At 39.2% G+C, this 11,888-nt stretch overlaps 1 protein-coding gene and 1 pseudogene across 1 annotated transcript; both read left to right on the top strand.

The window, feature by feature from the left end:
• The first annotated feature begins 2,703 nt into the window (after positions 1-2,703).
• On the top strand, positions 2,704-5,277 carry LOC140925646 (uncharacterized; annotated as a pseudogene).
• Positions 5,278-8,462: 3,185 nt separating this feature from the next.
• On the top strand, positions 8,463-9,695 carry LOC140925647 (uncharacterized). Its single transcript, XM_073375559.1, has one exon. The coding sequence runs from the start codon at positions 8,463-8,465 to the stop codon at positions 9,627-9,629; it is 1,167 nt and encodes a 388-aa protein (XP_073231660.1). The 3' UTR covers positions 9,630-9,695.
• The last annotated feature ends 2,193 nt before the right edge of the window (positions 9,696-11,888 follow it).

Raw genomic sequence — 11,888 nt, forward strand, 5'->3', positions numbered from 1 at the left:
ATTTTGTACAAAAAAAATCAAATCGAATTGCTTTTAATGAAAAGAACCCTATAAAGGCCAAATAGACCATAAGAAAAATAAAAGCAAATACATTTTTGCGATACTCCCCGAACACCGCATACGTTAAATCATGCAAGTGTTTACGATGTCTACGTGTAGTTTTGGATTGAAATTCTTAGCTATGCTTCCTTTCAGCATCAGAAAGTTTGTTGGAGTTGAAAACTTTTCAAAAACTTGGATTGTTTTGGCATCGAGTAGAAGGAAGCTACTGACAAGAGAGGATAACCTTTCTTCCTTTCTTGCCATAAGACGACAGTTGAAGGGGTAAAATCGCCTTGAAGCACTTAGCTATCATGAGTCTATTTAGGTGTTGCCGAGTGGACAGCGACCAGCCCTTTTTCTGTACAATTTCGTATGTTAAACTGCTACATGAGAAATTTCTACAATTTGATTGACTTAGAGCAGTGGTATTTCAGCTTAATTCGAAAAACCTACATGTGAAAATTACAAACCTTTAGTGCGTTGTTGTATAAACAAATAATAGCAATGATTTGTACGTGATATTTGGCACAAATACCACCCGTGATATTTCAAAATTGTTTCAAAATTCACTCGCCTAACGGCGTGTGAAATTACGTATAACAATTTCGAAATACCACTCGCGATATTTATGCCATTATCATCACTAATCATGCTATTACCTATACTAATTCTGAGTGTTAAAAAAAAAGAGATGGTATCCATAGCCAGCAAGTGTCGTGGTCGCCCCTTTCTGAACTTTCTGGATCCGCCCCTTGTAAGTTTCTTTAGCCGCCCCTGTACTATTTTAAACCTGACAGCACCAGTGTTTCAGCTTTGCCAAAAACATCTTCCTCTGCTTTCCGTCACTTCTGCCAACGCCTTAACACTGAAAAGGAACTTTTTAGCCACACCTTACATTTTCCACTTGTTTTATTACAGAAAGGTCAGAAACACAAATAAATAGCAGAAACATGATAAAACTTGTAGAGATATAGAAAATGAACGATCGTGGAAATAATCTTGGGTAAATCAGGTACATACACTGGTTGTCATGTCTCGTACGCTTGGATCGAAATTTCTTAATAAACTAACCTGTTTTTTGTTTTCTATTCATATCAAAATTGGTCGCTGGTAAAATTATTTTCTTCAGGACACATTTAGAAAACATGAGCAGGAGACAGAGGATACTGCTTAATTTGTTCTTAGTCTGGGACGACAATTTGGTAAGCGTTTTGATGCACCTGCTGATAAGTCTTTCCGAAAAAGGAAAAATTGCTATTATTTCTTACTCGTTACCTGTTAGCTTTGACAAAAAAAGGTTAGAATAATTTTAATATTCATTTGTTTTCGCTGGCTTCCGCAGACACCTTCGAACTGAATAGGAAATGTTCCGCCTTAGCGACTTATTTTACTACTGAAAGCTCAGAAAGCAACTTTGAAATGAAAAAACAAACAAACAAAAGACTAAAGGAAAGGAGAAAATAAGAGAAATGAATGACTCCTCCTTAATCTAAAGATAGGTGCTTGTCATTTTTGAGACTTTTAAGCTGTTTCCACCATTGCAATTTTTAACTTAGTTTGTAACTTAAGGTACAGATTAAAATCGAAACTTTTTATCTCGTGTCAGTGAACTAATTCCGCCGCTCAGAAATTTGGCTCGTTAGCTATGCATGTCAGAAACACACGAAGAATTTAGAATTAAAATTCGTTGTCTTTCGGAAGATCAAGTAAATATAAACTCTACAGATCTTGACTGTTTAGACATTTGGGCCATCTAATTTGTATCAGAAGAACGTGGTGGATCTAAGGTGAGTTCTTCATTCCCTTTGACTCAGTACCTGATAGTTTCGAAGTAAGTTATACATTTCCTAATAAACAAATAAATGAAGAGGAAGTAAACATTATTTGAAAGTTGCGTTTGCAGTGTTAAATAGTATAAGGTTGATAAACGACATATATGAAAAAACTCTCGGTGTATTTCTCAGACAGTCGAAGTGGCAGTTATTCCCTTTGTTCACCAGTTTATTACGTTCACATGCAACAGGACATAACTGCAACAGGCAGCCGTTTTCAAGCAAATAAAAACCTTTTGAAAATAACAAAATAGTAATATGTTTCCTCATTATATGATTTATCACGTCAAGCGTAAACACTAAAAACAGTATAATGTTAAAAAAAGAGAAGTAAGAAAGGTTAACTCCAGGATTTAATTGCAAGGCTTGGGCTATTCGAGAAAAGTGGCTAATTAAATTTAATCAGGTTCGAATATAAGCCCAGTTAAAATTCAAGATGTCATAATGCCTGATTGCCATTGAAATGACTTCAAAGGTACCCAGCAGTGCCACATCTTACAACATTGACTTTAACTTATAGAGCGGTTTTCACTTGACTGTCGAAAGGGATTGGTTTTGGTTTTGGTTTTGGTTTTACTACGCCCTTTGGTTGGCTAGTGTATTTACTTTGCTTTTGGTTTTACGACAGTCAAGTGAAAACCGCTCTAGCAGCGTATCACAGGTTTATCGGGTGACGGCATAATCTTTTCAAAGTAATTAGAACACAATAAAATTCTAGAGTGGGCTGTCTGTTGGTTAGTTGGTTAATTTGATGCTTCATTATTTCCTTAATTTTTCATTTTTTTTTTCGTTTTTTTTTTTCAGCTACAAATACGTCATCCACGATAAAATGTCAGAAAAGCCGCACGTCTGCCTTAGTTTTCTAATAATCATCATCTTTGCATCCGCGGTAACTGCCATACAGTTACCGTATGAGGTTTATGAGTCGATAATGGAACTCAGCGATCTTGATGACTACAAAAAGCTTATTACTCAAGTTAATGTGTCCAATGAGCTAGGCCCCACTCGACCAATTTATCGACTGGACCTTGACCCAGAATACGTAGCGTATTACGAAATTGACACCGGGAACAACTACGTAATATTCTCTTCTGGGCCTAAAACTGGAGATTATCGAGACGTACAAAGTGGACCTGATCCACGACCAAGCGACATACTCATTCAACAGGTTCAAAAAATCGGTCAGAGGTGTGAGAAATTTTACCGCCTATCACCATTTGGACTAACAATTTGTAAAAATGGCAATGGAACAGTCGTCGCGGCGAACTACAACTGGACAGCTGATTTTGCCGAGGTAGGATGATAATCGATCGTAACTATATCTAAAAAATTTTGACCATGGCAGGACTAGCTCAGTCGGTACTCTTGAATGCAAAGCGGGAGGTCGCGGGTTCGATTCCCAGGGCCGGACCATTACTCGGGGTGGAATAACTAAAAGAGAAAGAAAGGTAGTGTCATTGTCAGCAAGTGACTGGGATGACCATGTAAAATGGAGGTCTTTTACGTCCTCCTTAATTAATTGACACTCATATAAAATGCGTTTTTCAGAATTTGCTTGATTATAAATTGTTTTGTTTCGTTATGCGTTACGTTATGTAAGAAGACAGTGACTGTTACACTAATAACTTTCTGTGTATAGTGTCAGGGTCGCTAGAAAATGAAATGGTACAAATTGGTCTGCCTCTAAGAGTTTGAAGTTCAAGAGGGAAACAAAACGGCCGCTCTGATTGATCAAAATCTTCAGAAAGTTACATTTTTAAGAGAGAATGGATGCTATTCGGAGGCTACCGTGATCCACACATTTTTTAAAATGAACTAAACGTGCTCTTAGTCGGCATGTCCAGCCTTTTAATAGCGACAGATAAACGCGACTATTTTTATCAAAATTAATTATTAATTAACTCCGAGTTACTATCCAGACAAGTGATCCGTCTTCCTATGAAAAACAGATTGGAGACTGGCGACTGCTGGATCAGATGGTGAGAGACAGCGCCGATAGCTTTAAAAGTAAGTGGCACGAGAGAGCAGCACAAAGACGGTCTAAAACAGAGTGGGCCACCACAGAGGTTTTTTTAAACGGTAATGCAATCAACATGAATGAAACTGACGAGGAGGTCCTTACACCTGGCTCCGTGGCAAAAGTCGCACTCGGTGAGCAGTTCAGATCAGTTAACGTGTACGTTACCAACGGTGATAACTGGCGTATGAGTCCTAGCTCAAGATCAGCGTGGCACCAGAAACTCTGCAAAGTGCTCGTTGAAGTTTGTCAGCTGGACGGGACGGGCGTACCAAGATAAATCCATCATCTATAAAGGAGACACCCAATCATCTTTTATACCTGCAGTTGAAGATCCATGGCAATCGCACCTTCGTGGGAAACACGTTACATTGGCGCGAAATTGGATTTGCGATCGAAATCAAAGGACTCGGTGATAAAATAGTGAAAAAGTATTTTGCCATCAACTTGCATTCCAAACGAGTTCGGCGTAGTGGGTACATAAGCCGAGAAGCAGTTGTAAGGGCGTACTACAGTACAAGTGATGTGGACACACTTTTAAAGGAACACAGCATAGCCGGGGAAAGTGATTTCCCTGACTATGAACAACACAGTTGCTGTGGAGGTTGCCAGAGTGGCTGCGGCCCAGTCGCTTGGGCCCAAGTTTTTGGATACTACGATAGAATCGGAGCCAGTTATTACTGGCCGTTTAATCCACTCATATACGCTGGGGGAAAGGCACCGCTAAAGACAATAACAGCAGGAGTAGAAAAATTCGTGGAGGACATTCGAGGGCGGGTTGAAACCTACTGTGAAAACGGCCAAGGTTTCACTTGGAGTGGAAAGATGCATTTTATTGAGTCATGGTTTCGCGACCGTCAAGGTTACAGGGCAAGAGTCGTCAATTATCTCGAAAATCGCAAAAGAAAAGGAACCAGCGGTAACAGAGTTCACAAAGGCAGCGGATCCTGGATCGAGGTCAAAACCTTCCAATGGCTTCAGAAGAACTATCCTGTCATACTAGGCTTTGAGACAGATTCTTCAGGCCATTATGCCGTGGCTACAAAATTCCGCATATATATGAAAGCTAGACGATCACGTTGCTCTCACGCTTCTTTTCGATGCTCAATTCGCGATATGGTCTACTTCAAGTTCTTTCTACATTATGGATGGGCAGGTGAAAGAAATGACTGGATGGACGTCACTCCTTTCAGTGCCCACGTTGCCTATCTGAAATAATTTTACACTGCAACGGAGCCCACTAATGACATTGACGTCTTTCAGGTATTTGTATTTCTTGATGTATGCTGACACTAGTTTCAAAAAGTTACCTTTTAGTTAAAAACTGGTAGACACAAAATAAGCGAATCTACAGCAAAAGTGGATTTTAGACTGTTTTTGTTGTTGTTGTTGTTGGGGAAAGCATCTCTTGTTTGACCCTTTATAGCCCGCGAGCAAGCTCTCCAACTACCTTAAGCGAGCGAACAAGCGAGCGTGGCGAAGCCGCGAGGGGCGGAGGAAAAGGAGAGCTAATGCAATGATCTCTTATAAAGTTTCAATTCCTCTTCGACCAGACGAAGCGAAATACCACTGAAATTTTGATTGATGACATTCGTTGCCGTCATAAATTTAGAAGCACGAGGCTTACGGAAATCAAGATGATCACTATTTTTTTTCCTTTTACTCTTTTCCTCTCTTTTCCCGCCCCTCGCGCTCGCGACTTCTATCGCGTGCGGTACTCGCGTGAATTCTCGCGAGCCTGCTCGCAGGCTCTACCCTTAACTTCATCGGTCACTACAGCTGTGAATGAGCAGATAAGTCATGAAAATTTGTTATGATCAGAGTTACCTTGACATCGAAGTTGACATAGCAACGCAATGACCTCATTACCTTTTCAATATTTAGCGTTTTCCTTAATTTTCTTTTTCCTAAATAGTAAAGCGTCATCGAGCTATTATTTTTTGAGATAAACGTTTTCACGTTTAGAGAGAGCGAAGTGCTTCGGAAATGCAATTTCATTGCAAAGTAGTCTCATTCTATCTCATTGAAAACGAGTGATATCGGCCGATTGCGAGAAAAAAGTTTTTGATTGATTAGCACTTGACGCGTCGAGAGGTGCGCTATTGGCGTGTTTGTGAATAGTGGCATCTCAACTAATACATATGAAGAGCTCGATGTTTTGGCTTTTTACTAGACATTCTACCATGAAATTGAGTAATCTTAATTTTCAATGGACAAAAATCTTGTACCAGCAGAATTTAAAACATATTGCATTCTTTTTTCATTTTTCAATACTTAAAGATGTAATAAATCATCTGTAATAACACCAAAGAAAATTTCTTATGGGAGCCCGAGAAAATAAATGTCAACTTTCACAAAATTACATCTTTCACATGAAATTAACAGAGATTTACCTGTGTTTTCACACTTCTTGTGAAACTTTGAAATTCATGGACTCCCATAAGAAATGTTCTTTGGTGTTATTACAGATGACGAATTACGTCTTTAGGCCTTAAAAATGTAAAAAAGAATGCAATATTCTTTAAATTATTTTGGTGCAAAGTTTTTTGTCCGTCTTAATAATTGCGTTATAAGGCCTTTACTGAGTTACGTTTCAAAGTCATTTTTGTAGCAATTTTTTTGTTTACCTACTTTTGAGTATCTCTCATTGTTCATTGGTACTGTCCCTTGGTTTCAAATTCAAAAGAACAACAGTTGCGTTTTCTTGAATATATTATTAGTTAACGAGCTTTTTAAAAACGAATCGTTTTCAAATAGAATGAATCTACCACGAGGTAGAATTGCATTTGGAAATTAAAGCTCTTCGTTTTCTGTGGATTCAGTTAAGAGGCAGGATGGCCGAGCAGTCGGCCACGGTGGTGCGTCGATTTTGAACATAGGAACATCTAACCTAATGGAGCTAACCCGGTGCTAGTGCTGGTCGATCGCATGTAGAATAGGTTTTTCAGTCTTTGCAAAATTTTATCACTCAGGTTGTGCTTCCACGAACTCTTGCACTGACTGTTTATCTCTCATTTCAAAAGTTTGCAAATTGTTTACTTTTTCTTAGATAATTCGATCTACTGTAATAGTTAGAGTTCAATCTTAGACTAATAGATGTTTGACTAGTTTGAAGCTAAGTTTCGTTGCTGTCAAATATAGTCTCAGTAAATAGGTGTGAAAAGTCCAGCAAAGAATTTAATGTCTTACTTTGTATTCTGGAACGGGCTTATTGCGTTTTTTTTTTTTTTTTTTACTTCAGTTAATCTTTTATAATTTGCACCTCTAAAAGTAGTTATATTTCGGGTTCTTTATTCTGTAACATTAGAATTTTTGTAAAGTTTATGCTGCACTTGGACATTTGTTGCGGACGGGATGTAGCTTAGATTAGCTAGTTTTGCCTTAGGCGGATGGGCAGTTACTGTGAAGTCTATGTTTACGTAACTGTTTGACTCCTCTCTTCGTAGTACGCATGTCTAAACCGCACTCCTTGGCTAGTGGTTGTAGACCCTTCAGCAATATATACCTTTGCTACTGAAATGTCCAGGGATAGCTTAAACTATAGAGAGTTGAAATCAAACTTTGAACTGTAAAGAATTTAAGCTAAGAACAAGGAATAAACGAAGAAGATATAGAGAAGAAGATTGTCTTGTACGATAGGACTGGCTAGTGCCCGTTAAGTCCCTATCTGACATTGGTTACGCAACCCAGGTTGTATTCTTTGTTGTTTGCCCGCGTTTCAGGCCGTTTTGAAGCGTTTTCGGCGAGTTAGCGCTATTTTGGTGTTCTAAGAGAAAGTCTGTCTCTTAAAGGACGAAAGTAACAGCGACATTTAACGCAAAATTTTGTACTGGTTTGTTTGGCGAGATTTAGGGATAATATTTCCTAAAAGTATGTTCTATTCCTGGCCTGTTATCAAAAAGTGGGAAACAGCTGAACTGTAAAATGGAATCTAAGGTCAAGATTAATAAAAAACGCTGTGGCTATATGGCCGGTAACCGGTCAAGGTTTTCAAAACACTAAGGGCGCGATCCATTCAACCAAAATTCCAACCGGTCCGACCGGGAAAAGTGAGGCGCGATCCATTCGACCACAATTTCCGGAAATTTCGGTCCAAAACTCAATGGATCGGTTTGATTCAACCGGAAAAGTTTCGGTTTTGTATAAATCCATTGGTAACTTGGTGGCAGGTCATTTATTAGTTTTATTGAGAAGAAACTTACTTCTTTCGGAAGAGTTGACCTGTTTTTCACTGTGGTTTTTTTTTATCTTTTTTATTCAATAACGCCGTTTACACAAATATACATGAGATAGGAAAATTACTCTGACAGGTGTGGAAAGCTACATCACCGTTTTTGTCATCCATGACTGAATTGGGCAATATTATGCAATTTCTAGCACTGCTACACAATACATGCTAATTACATTGTCCATGCACCGAAATATCAATGTGGAGCTAGGCGACAAAAATCGTCGATATAATGTAAAATAGAGTCAATAATTATAATAGAAAATTACTTCGGCCTGCAGCCTCAGCTGCCTGCATTTACCCAATAACGCCTTGGGCTTCAGTAATTATCTATTTCTGAGTCATGGCCAACGATTACAAGGTACACTCTTATAGTCAACTCATCGTAAAAGACTTGGATAAAGCTTACTTTTTGCCTTATCTCCGATCTTCCTATTGCAAAGGATCCAGGCTTTATAACGACAACAAGTACATGTATTTCGACTACGCTCTGAGAGACACAAAAGAGTCGGATTTAATGCGACCTATCAGACATCTGGCAACGATTGGTGACGCCATTCCAAGCCTGTCAGACATCAAGCCTGATGCTCTCCAATCGAATCACTGGAAAAAGTGGTTGCCAGTTTTTCCAGCCGCAAAAGTAAAATCTGTCGAAGATGGCTTCGCAGACGATATCCCAGTCGTAACCACTGGGCCGCTGCAGTCTCTGCCAGCCATGAAGCATGTCATCGATCCTGATTTGCATAATGAGTTGCTTCTTAAAAGTACGATCCCAAGAATTGGAGTACCCAACCCTCGACTCATGAAGGAAGAAAACGTCACATTTCCCTGCATGCTCAAAGTCGATCAGTCCGGTGGTGGATGCGGAAACTGGTTGGTTCGCAATTCACATCAGCTGAAAGAGGTGGTGGCAGAAATTAGAAACAAGTGCAACTGGAAAGGAAAGTACATTTTGCAAGAATACATACCAGATGCTGTGACCATGGGATATTATTTCTACGTGTTCAAATCAGGCGACATCCTTTGGCTGGGCAGCTTGACCGGGGCTGATTCAAACTATTTCAATTGGACTGCTGCAGTGGGTGACTGGACCAGGCAAGAGGAGTTGAAGGAAGCGGTTTACGAAGAATTTATCTTGCCCGTCAAAAACTTCCTCCATTCTTCTGGGTACTTTGGAATAGTCAACATTGAGATTCTGGAGAAGAACGGAGAGCGTTATCTGGTAGATCTCAATTGCAGGCTTCCAGGGGCTTTGGCTCAGTTGTTAATCTCGCCTTATATGGCAAAGCTTGGTTACCCTATGTCTTTGATGATGACAAGCAAAATACTGAGATGCACAAGACAGGAACTGTTCGTAATGGCGGAGAAAATAAATGAGAGTAGCAGTGGAAAAGTCATCGTGCTGGCTGCGGCGTATGTCGACGGAGCTTTTAGAGCAGACCTCGCCCTCTTTGCCGAAACGATGGCTGGCATTGAGTTACTGATGGGCACTTTGGAACACAAACAATAACTAAAGGACATGAAGCTAGCCCGACGTCCGGCTGAAGTGGTCTAATATTTGTTAGGGTACATTTTTGCTCAGTCTGCTTTATTGTATGCGCTCCTCTTCGTAATCATGAATATTTACTCAGTTTATTCTATTTCGGTGTTCGGCATTTTAACTTTATTCAGGGATATTTAATATATAAATAAGTTTGCTTTTAGATCGGTTCGGAAATCAAAAGTTCCACTACATCTCAAATATCTTTTGTTAAGGGACAAAAGATGGTGTTTACAAGCTGTCAGGACAGCTGGACACAATTAAGGGCTGTTTACATGGAGGTGAGGGATCTCGGGTAGGTGAGGTAACCCGCTTAGGTGGAGTAACCCACTTGTCCATATAATCTCTCATTTTAATCTGATCACGTTTACATGATAGGTGGGGTGACCCACTACATGTTACTTCACCCATCTGGGATCCCCCACAGCCATGTAAACAGGCCCTTAGATTCTACTATCAAACCTTTGCTGTTCACGCAGTTAAGTCTTTGACCAAAGATTTTTGCACCGACCTCTTCGGTGTTGGGATCAATCAGAAAATAGAAGTTGGACGCACGGTTAATTGTAGGAAACATCATAAGAAAGTGTGGTTTCAGTCTTTCGCAATTAAAGGTTTAATTGAGGTTAAGAAACACCTCTTCAAGCTTATTTAAGAAACAGAAACAAGTTCGAAAGATAGAAATAATTACTTCCCTTAGTAGGTATATTCAGCTATGGAATGGGAAAATAAGCGTTAACGTTTTCTGTTAACGAAGTTCGTTTATTTAAACCTGAAGTTAGTTCTTAATTTCGCTTTCAAACTTGAATCATAATCAGATGTCCCAATTGTCTCATTAAAATCTTGTTGGGGTCACGCGACCCAACACCTTTTTAGCTCTTTGTTCTCAGTTGGGCTATTTCCAGCTAAATTTCACTTACTTTTCTCCATGCATATAAACTAAAATTTCTTTCGACAGAATCCGGGAAAATTTGGTTTCTCCCAAACCATCGTTGTACCCTCTTGTATAGGAATTTGGCTGTAGAGATATTTTCAGTTTTGCAAAATTTTTCCCACACGCAGTTGAACTAAACTAAATTCGGTATCTTTTGTTCTATCAGTTCTACAACCTGGTAACACTTACTTTTAGGCATAAGAATACTATTGTCCTTTCTTAGAAACTACTTAACTTTATAGTTTAGTATAAATACAACCACTGTGTAAGCTTAAATTCACTTAGCAAATCTTGGAAGTTAGAAGAACTAAGAAGCTCAGTAATAAACCGTTGTTCAATTCAAATTCCTGTGTACCTCGACGTTCACCAAAAACTGTACCCTACATATTTTCTGTACTGCATGTGGGTATAACTAGACCTAACTACTCCTATACTCCCAGGAATAGAGAGGTAAAAGAGAGAGTGACGTTTACGGCAAACGTCAGATTCACGTTAAGAATTTCTTTTAAAGAGAGGTTAAGCATCACGTTTACGTCAAACGGCAAACGCAAATTTATACCTCGTGACCAAGTTTCTCCTTTACTTGTCGTTTACTGTTCCTTATTTCTACACATGATAAACCAGTAGTTTTACGCAATGTTATATCCATAAGTATTGTTTTGAACTGTTTTTATCGGCTCATTTTCTACTTTGAGAAATTCTGAACCTGAATCTGAAGTTTACAGCATACGTGAAGCTTAAACTCTCTAAAATAGAAAACGTGCACCTAAAACAACCCAAAACAATTAATTTAGAAAAAAAGTAACGTGAAACTACTTATTTTGAGGTAGACGTAATGAACAGTGAAGCACAAGTTAAGGACAACTTCAACACGTGATACAAATTAACGTTTGCCGTAAACGCGACTCTAAATCTCTCCAAAGATACACTGAAAATTAAAAAGATCTGTTTCAGCCTTAAAGTGTCAATTCAGCCCTGCAGGCCAAAGTCTGATTCAGCCCTTCCTGGAGCCATTTGCGGACAACTTAGGCCAAAAAAGCTCAATCAAAAGGCTATCACAGCCCACGCTAGGGCCCATTTCAGCCCTTGCGACCAAATTAGCCCTAGCTAATTGGACTGTATCGGCCCTGATTTAAGGGAGCCAAATTAGACTCAGAAATAGGATTGTATTTTGCTCACCAAAACGGCCCCATTTTTAGGGCTAAAACAGGTCTTTCTGGTGTACAGTGTAGAGATGGTTTTGTAGATCCATTAGTGACCGTTCGCTTGACCGTATTCCGGAATATGAATAACGAATA

The sequence above is a fragment of the Porites lutea genome, chromosome 2 (genome assembly GCF_958299795.1).
Source record: "Porites lutea chromosome 2, jaPorLute2.1, whole genome shotgun sequence".
In the NCBI taxonomy this organism is placed as follows: Eukaryota; Metazoa; Cnidaria; class Anthozoa; order Scleractinia; family Poritidae; genus Porites; species Porites lutea.

Bases quoted from the DNA above. Each gene is read 5' to 3' on its own strand.
- LOC140925647 (XM_073375559.1), top strand. From the start codon at position 8,463: ATGGCCAACGATTACAAGGTACACTCTTATAGTCAACTCATCGTAAAA.